At 46.5% G+C, this 14,542-nt stretch overlaps 2 protein-coding genes across 3 annotated transcripts; one reads left to right on the top strand and one right to left on the bottom strand.

Annotated features, from left to right (window-relative positions):
• Positions 1 to 317: 317 nt before the first annotated feature.
• LOC108004923 (uncharacterized) lies at positions 318 to 7,333 on the top strand. The gene is given in 5 exon segments (XM_017068018.4): positions 318 to 654; positions 2,600 to 3,014; positions 3,079 to 5,005; positions 5,195 to 6,144; positions 6,368 to 7,333. Coding segments are annotated over 5 exon segments (3,414 nt in total). The 5' UTR covers positions 318 to 611; the 3' UTR covers positions 6,447 to 7,333.
• Positions 7,334 to 8,830: 1,497 nt separating this feature from the next.
• On the bottom strand, positions 8,831 to 14,443 carry eIF2gamma (eukaryotic translation initiation factor 2 subunit gamma). Of its 2 annotated transcripts, XM_017068021.4 has the most exons (5): positions 14,258 to 14,425; positions 13,529 to 13,703; positions 10,346 to 10,582; positions 9,412 to 10,285; positions 8,831 to 9,344 (listed from the first exon to the last, which is right to left on the bottom strand). In XM_017068021.4, the coding sequence occupies exons 1-5, from the start codon at positions 14,321 to 14,323 to the stop codon at positions 9,269 to 9,271; spliced, it is 1,428 nt and encodes a 475-aa protein (XP_016923510.3). In that variant the 5' UTR covers positions 14,324 to 14,425; the 3' UTR covers positions 8,831 to 9,268. The 2 variants fall into 2 exon arrangements, with proteins under 2 accessions (XP_016923510.3, XP_016923509.4); XM_017068020.4 differs by lacking the exons at positions 8,831 to 9,344; positions 9,412 to 10,285; positions 10,346 to 10,582 and adding an exon at positions 10,776 to 12,859 and having other exon boundaries at positions 14,258 to 14,443.
• Between the last annotated feature and the right edge of the window lie 99 nt (positions 14,444 to 14,542).

The raw sequence follows: 14,542 nt of genomic DNA, 5'->3' as shown, positions 1-14,542 counted from the left end.
GTAACGTATACTTCGCCTTTTATAAACCTCGTTTCTAATATTTTATTTGATTCGACATAAAAGAAAATAATGGTTGTATAAGCAATATAACAATAATGGGTTAATCCTTCTGCACAAAAACGTTTCACGTAGTCTCCCCAGAAAATTGGTTGTCCCTGAGAAGCATGCTACATTTTTGCGCAACTTATAAGAAAGCTAACAATAGGATTCATCTAAAACCGAATGATCTCACTATGCTAATCCTATTTACTTTTGTTTTAAGAATCGTACTATCTTATCGTTGGATCCGGGACTGAAACGTTTTCCTTTTCCTTTCTTATCTAATCCCAAGCGACCGTTAGAATTTCGAAAAGGACGTTCCACGAGGACTTCTTTTTCTTTGCCCTGGAACTGGTTCCGGGCAAGCAGGCACGATAACGGTATCGAAAGCGCCATCCCTGGAACGCAACGTCTGTGCGAAAACTCCCGTTCGTTTCGTCGTCGTCGGTGGTTGTTGGTATTGCTCGAACGTTCGCAAAAAACTGTTAAAAATACTTGGATAAAAGTTGTGTGTCAAAGCTAGCAAGTTTTAATTTATTGTGCCGTGCTGAGTGCTAACTAACGTGTGCAATATGTATTTTTTGGCATTGCTTGCGTTCATTGGAAATGCCAAAGGTAACGGTTCTCTTCTCAATGGGGAATATTGGTGTGAAAAATTTGATACACATATACACACACACACATGCAGGCCCATGCAAAATCAGCCCCATATCCTTGTTTAAAGTAAAAATGTGCAATTGGAACGAAGATAAACTCCTTGAGAGCAAAGGCACAAGGTTTTTCAAGCAAAATCAATTTCGATTGCTTGGCTCCTTCAGCGATAATTGGAAATATGGTCCATGGCCACACAGTTCACAATTTATGGGACACGGGGCACACACACGCAGAAACTTTGGCAGGGCTCACCAACACCAGCGCAGATGCTCGCTCTTTTTCTCTGCAGAAAACAGAGAGAGAGTGAGAGAGAGAGAAAAGGGGGCATAACGGTTTTTTGGGTGGGGAAATGGAAATGGCAATACGAAGGAAGTGGCCTGCAAAATTTCGCTTTGCTCTGCACGGAGAGAAATGGATACATCGATATGTTGAGATGATACATTTTATGATTGTACTTCTAATTATCATTTTTGATCAGACAGCAAATGAACTTAAAATTTTTAAGATGAAATATTGTTAATTTTAATCTTATCAAGAATCATTTTTAAAATATTCAAATATTTATTAAGGAGATATAGCAATGTCGCGCTTATTTTTCCCAGTGTATGGCATACACACAGACTTGCTGCTCTGTCTGTGTGTGTGGAGCTGGTGGGCGGTTGTTTGGGGTGTGTGCGTATGGTGTTTATTTTTTGCATGTATACTCGCCTCCTTTGTATGGGTGTGAACTGGGTGTGTGGGTTGGACTCGCGTGTATGTATTTATCGCACACACACACATACATTTGGACGCGAGTTTCACTTGGAAACTCTCGAATAAAAGGCAAAATTTTTTTTGTATGTGATATTTTTTTCTTTTTTTTTGCGGGGGCGTAACGCACGCCTGTTTGCCATTTTCGTTCGTGCGTTTCCTGCCCAGAAATTTGCTTTCCTGCTGCACACGCATGTACCATACCTATACCCATACAATTCGTGTGTGTGTGGGTCCGAGTGTTCATGTATATTTGTTTTTAATTTGAATTTCCGTTTGCTGTTTAGCATTTAAATGATGTCGAAAATGTTATGCGTTTGCATTTAATTTCACTCAAGTGATAAATATTGTGGTCCTTCCATGAATCCCTTCCCCTATCCCCTTCTCTTTCTCTCCCTCTTTGCTGAGAAAATTTACAGCACCTGCTGCACTTTGGAAGTGCTTTGGAGTGTGTATGTGTGATTTTGTGGCGCAATGTTAAATCAGCAAAGGCGAAAGTTGGTCAAGTGTGTCAAAATAAAGAATTCAGCTAGCATCGAGTGTGCATTATAGGTGCATAAATATACATAAGTACACAAGTATGTACCTTCGCATGGAGCCTATGTAAATACATATGCAGGCACCTACAAACAAGGTCCTCACCTACATATTTGGTTAACCACAAGTATCAAAGATATGGGTTTTTTGAATAAAATAATAGATACAATTTTCGGAATCAATTCCGGATGTCTTTTTTTATATAAATATTGAGGCACAGTTGTTTTTAAATTGTCTTAGTAACTCTTCAGTCTTGAGAAATTAAAATAAGTCAAAGAAAAAGTTCCAATCTTAACTCTCAATAACGCCAAAATGTATGCTTTAAAATGTAACAAACTCACAACTTTCGAAGACATGTTAAAACTTTCAAAAATTTGCTTAAATCATGTTTTATTTCTGAAAGTTATATTATTTATTCAATTAAACAAAATTAAACATTTATTTTAAAGACAGTAACCCCAAAATGGGTCTAATATCTGATTTTACTTTTTTTTTAAATTAAATATTTAGTTATTGTATTATATTGATATAGGTTTAACCATAAAGTATTTTTTCAATCTAAATAAATTTAACAAATACAATCACATAAGACCTAACCAATTTGTTCCATCTCCCACAGATGGAAATGCGGTGAGCTCGAGCCTAATCCCCGGCGGCTCCTGCCGCGACTACAACGGGAAGATGTACGAGACGGGCATGCATTACATGCCGGGACCCGACTCCTGCCGCCTGTGCATCTGCGACAGCGGGCTGCCTAAGGCGTGCAAGATGGTACTCTGCGAGGCGTTCAGCAAGTGCAAGTCCTTCCAGACGGTGGGCAGCGGCAACAACTGCTGCGAGGTAATCTGCCTGGACGACCAGTTCAGCGACGGGAGCACCGACTTCGGCATTTGACTGGTGGCCAGTGGCATCACGGCCACTTTGTCCCTGTCGTTGCTCTTCTTCCTGGTGAATCGACTGAGGCAACGTAAGATGCGGGCGCGGGAGAATCGACAGAATGCAGAGGATCAGCGCAGCATCGTGGGCAGTATAGGGTGAGTGTTTTTAAGGCTAATCCTCCCCAGATCCTCTAATGAACCCCCTCCCCCATTCATGCAGCTACATAGCCGGGAACATGGGCTACATGGAGGGCAATCTGAGTGCCATTGACTACTCTTACGGCGGCGCCGCCACCCACTATCCCCTGTGGAAGCCACATTTTCCGCGTGGTGAGGCCCCTCCGCCTTATGAAGAGGCGGTGGCCATCTCCCAGGCGGAGGCCCTTAGTGCCCAGTGCACCGTCAGCCTGCCGGCCAGTTCCCAGCGAGCGGTGGCCACCGTCAGCCAGCAGCAACATCAGGCAGTGGCTCAGGCCCAAGCTCAAGCTCAAGCCCAGGCGCAGGCTCAGCAGCAGCAGCAGATCCAGGCCCAGGTGCAGGCCCATCAGCATCTGCAGCAGCACACCCTCCAACTACATACTCAACCGCAGCAGCACCATCAGCCCTATAGCCAGCAATTGGTGGCTCATCCGCATCAGCAGCACCCACATGCCGCTGCTTCTGTGCTGCCCCAGTCGAACCAGTACACCCAGAGCACCACTAACCTGATCAACATCAACATCAACAGTGGCGGGGTGACCACCATAGCCACCGGGGAAAATCACCAGCCGCCTTACAGCCTGCAGAGCGATCACCAGCTCAGCCTGGAGCAACAGCAGCAGCAGCATCAGCAGCAACAGCAGCAGCATCTGATCCAGCCTCCGGTCAGCACTGGATCCATTTGCCTCCAGACCATGCCCAAGCCACCTGTCTCCGGGGAGTGCAGCTATAAGAACTGCCACCTGAACATCAGCGCCAGTGTAACCACTGCGGCGGCCAGTTCCAGTTCTGCGGCCTACACGGCGGGAAGAAGGACCACGCCCCGTGGATCCCAGGAGCTGCTGCATCAATTGCCTCAGCAACAGCAGCAGCAGCATCAGCAACAACAGCAGCAGTATCTCACCGTGGCCGATGTGGAGATCAATGCGAGTGCCAGTGCCGCCAGCTATCATTCCCTGCCAGCCAGCAGTGGTGAACTCCTGGCCACACCCACCCACTCCCAAGTATTGCACCATCAGCAACAGCAACAGCAGCAGCACCAGCAGCAACAACAACATCTGCTAGCGGCCATCTCCTCGCCGGCCATGGAGCTACTGCAGCCTCTGGAGATAGCCACAATATCGGCGGCACCAGCCTGCAGCACTGCGGATTCGGTGACCCAGACCACGCAGATGCCTATGCATGGCACACTAAAGAGCAGCCAGCAACAGCAGCAGCAGATCAGCAAGACACCCTCGAGCTCGAGGCGCTATCATCGGACCATTCCGCGGTATTTCGCTGTGGCCGATCCCCTCCAGCTGAAGCCCAAGACCAGCAATAGTGCCACCTCCACCAGCGACAAGCAGCAGGCCAGCAAGAAGCCCATGTGCCAGTGCCCCATCCAGCATGTGCCCATGTCATACATGGGCAGCACGGCCAATGCCAATGCTTTCTTGAGCGGAGCTGGCAAACTCTTCGCGGGAAACTCGAGCAGCAGCAGCACTTCCACGCCCACGTGCTCCCTGTCGCCGGGGGCGGCGGCCAACGGAGGAGTTCGCCATGCGGCCACCTTGTCCTATGGACAGCGAGCCAAGTCCTCGACGAATCTGCAGCAGCAGGCACAAGATCTGATCACGGCGGCGACCTCGGGAGGAGGTACTTTGCGCCGAAGCGGGTGTGGACACGAGCCCAAGATAGCCACTATCTCCAAGCAGGTGGGCGATGAGACGCACCATGGGCATGCGGGATCCGGAGGTGGAGTGAATGTATCGGCCATCATACCACCGCCCCCGCTGCAACATCCCGAGGAGGTGTCTGCCCCACCCATTGTTCTGGGTCGGGTGCAGAAGAGATCCTCCAGTAATTCCGCCGAACGGGGCAGAAGCTCCAGCGGCGGAGGCAGTGGCGGACGCAGTGTGTCCAGTGGCAGCGGTGGCGATTCCCTCTCCAGCGCCTATTTGAATCGAAAGGTGAGTTCGAAATGTAAGTAATCCCTTTGTGAGAGCTTGACATGGCGGGGAATGAGATCGAAGGCGAAATTGGAGTGGGGGAAATTGGATTGGCTTTCAATTCTGCATGCATGTATACTTATATCTTTGGTTTCATTCCTCGATTTTCGTTTTCCTTGGCCCTTGGGCTCATCCTTTTGTCCCTTTCAGGTTGATGCCTACTTGAGTTTGACGCAGAAACAGCAGCAACATTTCTTTAGCCAGCAACAGCAGCAGCATACAGATCCGAGCAATCCGACTTTACCACCGAAACTCTACAAAAGCCTAACGAATTTAAAGAGCGCCACCGTGGTCAGCACCTCCTCATCCTCCTGCTCGTCCGGCAGCGGGAACAACAACGCCGTGGCCACCATCTACACGCTGAGCAAGCCAGTGTCCAGTGGTCAGCGCAAGGAGCAGACGCCCTCGCTGACCCTGCCGCCGGCGAGTCCAGCCGCCGGATCCGGCGAGAAGCTGGCCAGCGGCAAGATCAACTCGAGCACCTTTTACCCACTGGCCAACCACGTGACCTACACCCTGCCCAAGCACATCAGCGGCAAGGTGTCGCTGAACAGTACCATCAACAGTGTGGTCAGCAAGGTGCCCTCGGTGATCAGCATTCCGCCGGTGGAGAACAACAATCCGGGTGGCCAGACAGGAGCTCCGGCCAGGAGCACCACACTGCCAAAGATACTGCGCGTGAAGCGGGACACTGGATCGGCAGGAGGAGGAGCTGCCACGAGTTTGGCGATTGCCCACTGCCAGATGCCCAGTTATCCGCTGACGGCGAAAACCACCACCGGAGGAGGATCCAGCGGGCGGTCGCCCAGCAAGCAGCTGCCCGTGTGCACCACCTCAAAGAACTGCCTGAACCCCAAGGAGCACTTTCTGCCCAACGACACCAGTCTGGACGATGACTACTTGAGTGAGTGCGAGAACTGCAAGATAGCGCAGAGCGCCAAGTACTACTTGGATGCTGAGATGAGCGGCGCCGGCTCCTCAAACTCGCCCCAGGAGACGATGACGCTGCAGCGCAAGTCGCTGGAGGAGACCAAGGAGGAGCCGCTCGAAAGCTACTACCGCAGCTCTCACACCCTGCCCAGTAATGCAAAAAAGCATGGGTGAGTATAGTTAGTGAGGAATCTGAGTTATAGAAATCATGCTTTCGACCACTGGATCACATTATTTAAGTTTAATATCATGTTTTAAGTAATTATTTGCAAGTACAACTTTTTAAAATCATTTACAAAATCACTAGTGGTATAGCAATAGATTTATTTTATTTATTAAAATACTTAGAAAACATCACTTGGGCATCTAATGACCAAATATTTTGTCTGTTAGCAAGAATAACAACCGTGAAAAGTGGCAGTTCTCAACGATTCCGGCTGCCAGCTCGTCGGATGAAGATGTCAACGAATGAGATTTAAGCCATTTTCTTTAAGATGCCCGATCCCCGACCAGAAGAGCATCCTAAAGAAAACGCAGGCTCCAAAAACCATACCACAATCCCCGCCCCAGAAGGCTTATCAACTTAAGAAGAAACCTAGATACCCAACCAATTGCTGCTGCAACGAGTGGATAGATCCTGTATATAAGAATATTAAGCATACTTTAATCTATAAAAAATTGTGTCGTTAAATATGAGTAGATGGTAACCAACTGATTGTTAGCTATAACCATGACGATACTCAACCCATAAGCGGCATGTAAATCTGCGTGTTTGTTATGCACCTGTATATCTCTGTATGTATGTAATTGAATCTGTACTATACGATATGAATATGAAACGATAGGATAAGGAGTTAGACCGGGCAAAAATCAATTATAACCAATGCATTATGAGGATATTAGCGAACTGTTGAATACTTAGCATATATGAAATTGATCATTAAGATGTCGAACCCTACTGCCATCTGCCATTTTGCCAATGTTAACTGTCAATAATTGTGTATGTATGTAATATCTAAATAATGAATGTATGAAATTAAAGTTTTTACAAACAACTAAAGGAAGCTGACCAAACTTTAAGGTATTTCCCCGCTGCTCATCCCCAAGATGCACAAACATTGCACATACGAACTCTAGGATAAACAAATTGACATATACATACATAAATAAAGGAACTTAGGATACGAATTTGAATTCAAAGCTCATTACCATCCCATACCCGCTTTATTAAGATGTCGGGATCCAAAAGCTCTTCTAACTTTTAAATTGCCATTCTTTTCCCAGTCAACTCAAATGAATGTACCATATAAAATGCAACTGCGTCAGTATATAGATGTAAGAAATAGTTTCCAAGTCGTTTTTGTGTGGGGTTACATAGACATTAGACGGTTTCTTGATCGATAACGAAGGACTTGCTAGAGAATAACTTTCGTTTACATCTTGAATCGGGCGGGTCCTAGACAGTCTAATGCCAACGATATAAGCACGATATAAATTATATGTATATGGAATACAGATGGGAGAGCAGCGACCCAGAAGAAGTATGGGCGAATGAATTGTTTGATTCGATCAATTTGCAAAACTAGTCGTAATCATACTAAGCCAGCAAGCAATTAGTCGAAGCTTCACTTAGACGAAAGCCAAAGATACCCCAGATAGATACTATAAGGTATATTCTCCTGATTTGCTTAGCTTTAGTTATTTTATAATTTAGGTAGTTTTCCCCACTCAAAAAACTGGTTCGAAAACGGTTCTTGTTCCGCTTTTGGTTGTAATCGATCTCTCTGACCTGAAAACTGTATTGTGTTCAACGGATGCTCAAAATAACTATATACCGAGACAAGCATGGATTGTACAATTTGTTGTTTGAGTTCGGATTTTGTATTGTATGTACGTTCAACGAAGACTTGACTCTGTTATCAAATGCTCAAAGCGTGTACTGACCACAACGCAATCGTGTCCCCCGATTTGGGGGAGTAATTTAGCAAACTGAAATTACAAGTATTACAGAAATTACTCAATAGTATTAAATAATGAAATCAAACGTTTTTCAATATACTTATTAGTGAGTCATTTATCAAAATTTAGTTTCAACAATAAAACCAAAACAACATATGTACATCACGGCTAAGTACGAATTTTTATTCAATAAGCTATATTTACTATTAAACGAAGTCTCAAAAAACCAAATATTAAATTAACAAATACTTGGTAATAGTAGTTTAAAATTACAAAAGATAAAAATACATTAAAATTAAACTAGTGTGCGATAGTTAAAACAAATTTACCAAATCGAAAAAAAAACCAAAACCGTTTCAAAAATTATTCAACACAATGGATGTCAAACTCGAGTATCGATTAACTGTAATCGGTAGCGTCGGACATCGTGTTTCAAAAACGATATTGAGATTTGTATGAATAATTGCTTAAACCACAAAATATTACGAGTATCAATGTGTTATTGAAGAAACATCGTATTGTAACTATTTAAATTTAATTGAACTAAAAGTGGAAAAATAAATTGGTCTATAATGAATATTAATCCCGTGTTTGACTTTTTTAGTGGGTTTTAACCATGCGTTTTTTAATAAGAGCGCTACAAGTTTTTTTTAAATAAAATAAATACGGGTTGGGATATCAATGAAATTATTTGTTTCTGTAAAAGAACATTCGATGCCATTATATATAAAACCTTTCTGAAGAGAAATGTCAAAAGAGCGGGAAAAATTATGGCGTCGATTGCTATCCCTATCGGTCTACCTATGTAGCGTCCCCATTGAAAAACACGTAAGATACAGCCCGCGTTTTCTAGCTAACATTCTGAATACGATATTCCAACACTCCCAAAATAACAAGTCAGTTCTTGAGGTTTTAATTGTAAAAAATGCAATACAATTGTTACGAGTTCTTTTTTCGTTTCGTTTTTCTTTTGTATTTAAATCATAAAAACAATTTTACGATGTATCAGATTTGCCTTTAGTTAATATAATATGTAAGGTATAACCTATTAGTTGTTTTTGTAATGCCTGATTCTGCTATAGATGCACAACACTCGCAAGCGAAACGTGTGTTTTCTTTTTATATACATACACGACAACAAAATTTAATAAATTAAGTTAGGTATGTATTTGTTTTTGTTGGTACTTTTTTGTTTCGGTTTGATCAACGGACACGGGAAGAATGGAGCTGGGGGACAAAAGGGAGCAGGGCGAAGAGGCCTAATAAAGATGATGCTGCTACTGTTGTCGCTGGTGTTGCTTCTAAAAGTAGAACCAATCGGATCCTAACTTAGTTCTACTTCTTTGCTACCTGACTGTCCAAAACGGGTGTGATTGTCTTGCCTCCAAAGATCTGACCCCAACCGATCAAACTGTAAGAGAACAATTTATTTTATTCAATTATTTCAAATGAACTATACAGGGACTGCGTTTACTCACCGCCAATGGTTCTCCACACGTCTGCTGAGGGCAATCTTCTCGCCCTTCTCCGTGCACACAGGCGTCGTCAGCACAATCTTGGCCAAATCACCCTTGGTGGCCGAGATGCGACCGCCGGTGCTGAGGGATCCGATGTTAACCAAGAGGATTTCGTTCTTCTGCAGCTTCTCTACGCGCGCACCCTTCTTGTCGCCATCAGTGCGGACACCCAGCAGGCGACGCAGGAGGTAGTACGAGATTTCCAGCTCCTGATAGATGTCGGGCAGCTGGCCAACGGCGCCCAGCACCTGACCGACCAGACGATCGGCACGGCACAGCGTCGGATCGATCTTGGTGCCCACACCAATCAGACCGCCGGGCACGGCGTACTGCAGCTCGTTCTGCTCGGCGAACAGCGAGACGATGCGCGAGAAGATGGGACGGCAGGTGATGTTGCCGTCGCTGTCCTTGGTCACGACGCCGGGTCGCACCTCGATCTCCTGGCCCACCTTCAGCACGCCGCTCAGGATGGAGCCGCCGGCCACGCCGCCCTTTAGATCTGCCACTTCGCAACCTGGCTTGTTGACGTCGAAGGATCGGATTACGATCAGACGGGGCGGGGCGTTGAAGTCGCGCGGTGGCACGGGGATCTTGTTTACAATGTACTCGCAGAGTACATCGATGTTGTACTTGAGCTGGGCCGAGATTGGGATGATCGGGGCGCCCTCAGCGACGGTGCCCTGGACGAATTTGGTGATCTCCTCGTACTGCTCCTTCGCCTGGCTTTCCTTGATCAGATCGATCTTGTTTTGCAAGATCAGAATCTGTTTTAGCTTCATGATCTCAATGGCAGCCAAATGCTCAGAGGTTTGCGGTTGTGGGCAGGATTCATTGCCTGCACATGGGATAGATATTAGTTAGTAAGTCATTATTCCTATATATGTCAAATACCCACCAGCAATGAGCAGCAGGGCGGCGTCCATCACAGCGGCGCCGTTCAACATGGTAGCCATAAGAATGTCGTGACCGGGGCAATCGACGAAGCTCACGTGTCGCACCAATCTGAAGTTACCGGAGCAGTTGAGTCGGGTGCAGGGCAAGCTGTCGTCCTTGCTCGAGGCGTCCGATACGAAGCTGGCCGGGCGCGGGCACTTGGGGTTGTCGCACTTGTAGATTTTGGCATTGGCGTAACCTAAAAGCAAGGCGATAATAATTATACATGACTAGGTTCTTTGATTCTTCTTCGCAAACATCTAACAATAACTCTAGGTGGTTTTCACACTCTCGAATCATCATACATTGTTTCTACAAAGAAAAATCATCTATGCTAAACTACATTTTCCTCTCTAAAACATAAGGCTTAAAAAAATAAATACATAACATCATTCAATTATCATAAGTTATTTATTCTGAAATATTGATTTACACATAATACCGGACTTTATTTTAGCACATTGTAAGGTGTTTGTCCAAACACTACTGTTAACTTAATTCCATAATAGAAAAATAAAAGGTATGTAATTACATTTACAAAGTATGCGGAATTTATGTTTTATTCTCTAGTCGTATTTTGTCCAAACTTAATATAAATCCACAATTCGTCGATATTCGCATTTGGCAGTGCAAGAATAACAAATAAATAGTTAAAATGCCATCAATTGATTGCTCATAATATAAAATCTGCTTACAGATGGCAAGCAAGCGCCAACTAGCAACAAATGTGTTGAAAAAAATATAATTCAATGCAATTTAAAGGATTTTTTGCCATAATAAGAAAAAATAATTGGTGTATCCGTTTAAAAAAGGACCTTTCGGCAATTGTCCGCTCCGCAGCGGCACTCAACACGCACAGCGGTCGAGAGGTTCTCGTAGGGCAAATCCTCGTTATCCGCGCGAATGTAGTCGAAGCTCAGCTCCTCGCCGGCCCTAATGGGACGCAGCGTGAAGAACACGAGGTGCGGCAGGGCCACATTTAAGTGCTCGATCCAGCAGGGGAACACGGCGAGATTTGGATCGCACGAGTGGTTGATGAAATGCGAGATATTGCCGTAGTTTGCCGCATCGATTGTGTACTCGCTCTCCTGAGCCGTGTTGTAGTCCAAGTCAAATAGATATGTCCTGCCCTTGTCGTCGTACGCTTTGCCGCGCTCATTGGCCTCGTCGCTGGTGATGATCTCCCCAATGTACTCGCACACAAATTCACCCTTTCGCAGGGCATTCGGGGTCTTCACACCCCAGCCGCTGCCGTTGCTCGTCTTGAACAGCACCAGCGGGAGCTGGCGTCCGTGTTGAACCAGGCGATTGGAGCAGGTCTCCTTGCATGAGCAGCGGCTATTGCACTCGAAGATGGCGCTTCCTGGACGCAGGCGCAAGCGCCGTGTGCTCCGCTCGTAGGCAAACAGCTCGCTGGCCATGCGGGCACAGCACTTTGTGGAGGGAGCGCATTCCTCGACACCATCCTCGTCACTGCACTTGCAGCCCAGAATCCCAGCTTCCGGCTTGGGCACTCCCTCGCCGATTATGTTCTTCTGTATGTACATGAAATTGCTGTCTATGGTATCCAGATCCACGTTGTTCTCCACTCGTATTGGTGGCGACGGCTGCTCCACATTATTCATGCGCTCCTCAAACATTGCGAGGTCAACCAGTTGCTTGCGCCGTGTAAATTGCGCCCGCTTGAGCTGCATGTTGCGCAGGGCTCGCTCTCCGATCTTCTGCGGCTCCTTCTGGCTACGACTGCTCGCAGCCTGGTACTGGGCCAGTAGAATGAGGTCAAGCTGCAGATTAAGCGGATCAAAGGCATCCACATCGGCCACCGTGATGTTCTCCATCAGCGGCAAGGCCTCCAGCTGCCCCTCAAGTTCACTGGTTATCTTGGCAATGTATGTCTCGTAGAGCTGCTGATGCCGCTCCAAAAACTCCTCCATTTGGGCGCAGTCGGCCACGTTGGCAAGGCTCTCCCAGGTGTTTTTGCTGGCGGAGTATCCCTGCCATTTTACAAAGAAGACAGGCTGATATTTTTCTACCTCCACGCACTCAATGCGTTCCACAATGTACTCGCCCTTGGGCGGCTTTTTGACCATCAGTCCCTGGTTGTTCTTGGACCGTTTAGCGTCGGGAGTCGGTGTGCTTGCACCGCAGCTGCGTCGTCGCTTCAGATTGGCGAATGCCTTGTGGATTTGAGATGCGGCCACGTCATGATCCTCGCAGCCGAAGACGCTGCCATAGCCGCTACTGTTGCTGGGACTCAGTGAGGTCTGGCTGCTGCTCCGCCGGCTGGTGCGTCTGTCCACGCTGGACGAAGAAGATGGCACGGAGAATGGAGCTGGCATCGTGCAGAGACGACGCAAACGGTTGTGGTGCCGCATTTCAGACAGGTGCCTTAGGATGGAACGTTGCTTGTGTTCATACTGCTGTCGCTGCTGCCTGGAGCTCATAAGTTTTTTGATTTTCTTTTCGCTTAAGCGTTCTGCAAATGACAATTTTGGACAATTTTGGATTGGAGTTGGGTGGGTTGTGTGGTTTTTTTTTTTGAGCGCATCGCAACCGAAGGAAACGAAAAAACCGGAGAAATGGGGAAAAAGAAGAAAAAGATTGGCAATTAATTAAATTGCTGGATTATCAGTCGAATCAATCAAAATATCAAATTCAAGACTAAGCTAACAGAATGTGATTCTTAATACAAAATGTAGGACTGCTTTTTATCCAGCTTTGTAGATTACAGTATTCTATGGGAAATTTCTTTCTTTTAGTCTACTACTTAGGCGACGACACACCTTGACAGGCAAGGCAACGCGTGCTATAATCCAGCAATTTAAGTACACAAAATACACAGAAGTTAGAGTTACAGGAGACAAAGTCATTCGCAGAACGCTTTTTCAATGGTATTTCGATATAAAGCAGCGACAGAGTTGGCTACGCGGTGTGCCGTCGTCGGAACGGTGTTAATTAAGATTAAACTTAAGATTTAACAGGATTTGTTATCTTCGGCCAGCCGAGAAGGTGTACAAACAATCTTAGGGTACTACGGGTTTACAGGCGAGCAGGAAGGATCAACATACAGCTAACTTATATACTCGGAGTGGAAAGTACATCTTAGACTACGGCCTAGACTATCTAAGACGGATCCCGCACTCACCCAGCTTGATTGTGATGTTCCGCTCCAGCTCGTTCTTGAAACGCACAGTCTGCACACCGGAGATGGCCTTGACCACCGTGGATTTACCGTGGGCTACATGACCGATGGTACCAATGTTGATGGTGGCCTGGCGGGAGATGACCTCTGGCGAAAGAGGGGTGAGTTTGGACACGTCCTGCAAATGCAAACCGATTAATCAAGATGTATCAAGGGGGGAAAGTCGGAGTCTAAGTCTCTCGTTTACCACCGCCACGCCCCCCGACAAAACATCCCGCCTCAGCTGCATGTGTGTATATGGGAAAGCCGTGGATTTTGAGGTTAGAATGTCGCTTGAATTGCATCAGCTAAATGGATGACAACAGTCGGGCTGTTCTCGCTAAACTGAGCTGCTGGCCAGGCCCTAAATCTGGCCTGGGCACAAATTGAACCGAAGGCGAAGTCAAAACCCCGGGGAAAACCGAACAGTCCCTAAATGTAGCGCCACGTGCTGCATTTTCCCTACTTTTTTCGGGGCACAACAAAAGGCTCTTGGCTCTGGCAAAACCCAGTAGGGTCTGCTGGAAAACCGGCCTGCGGACCTCTCGGGGCCATCCGGACGCGTCCTGGCGTCACACACCCCGCTGTTTTCCCGGGAAGCGGCTCCATAATGACGACGCGTACACTTTCACACACGGGCGGAGGTGAAAAAAAACAGGCGGCGTCGGGCGGTCCTCTTTTCGGGCTGCTTACCAAGTTGCTGAGGTCCTGCTTCTGCAAGTTTTTGTTCACACCGATTTGGGCTTCAGCCGTGGCCATGTTGCTGTTGTTTTCGGAAACGATGCGAATACAAAATTATAAAATTAATTTTCAGCTACTACAGCTCGGCATCAAATCTCGATATCGAAGAATGTTAGCGCCCGATAGGCGGAGACAAATAACAAATGCTGTGGTATCGATAGTTGGCGGGTGTTGCAAAAGTGCCGAAAATGCCCTGTAACGCGGGCAGTGCTGCAAAGCGGCGCCGGTGGCTTGGCA

The sequence above is a fragment of the Drosophila suzukii genome, chromosome 3 (genome assembly GCF_043229965.1).
Source record: "Drosophila suzukii chromosome 3, CBGP_Dsuzu_IsoJpt1.0, whole genome shotgun sequence".
Lineage (NCBI taxonomy): Eukaryota > Metazoa > Arthropoda > Insecta > Diptera > Drosophilidae > Drosophila > Drosophila suzukii.
Note: the sequence above shows the minus strand (reverse complement) of the source record. Positions and strands in the feature narration are given on the sequence as shown.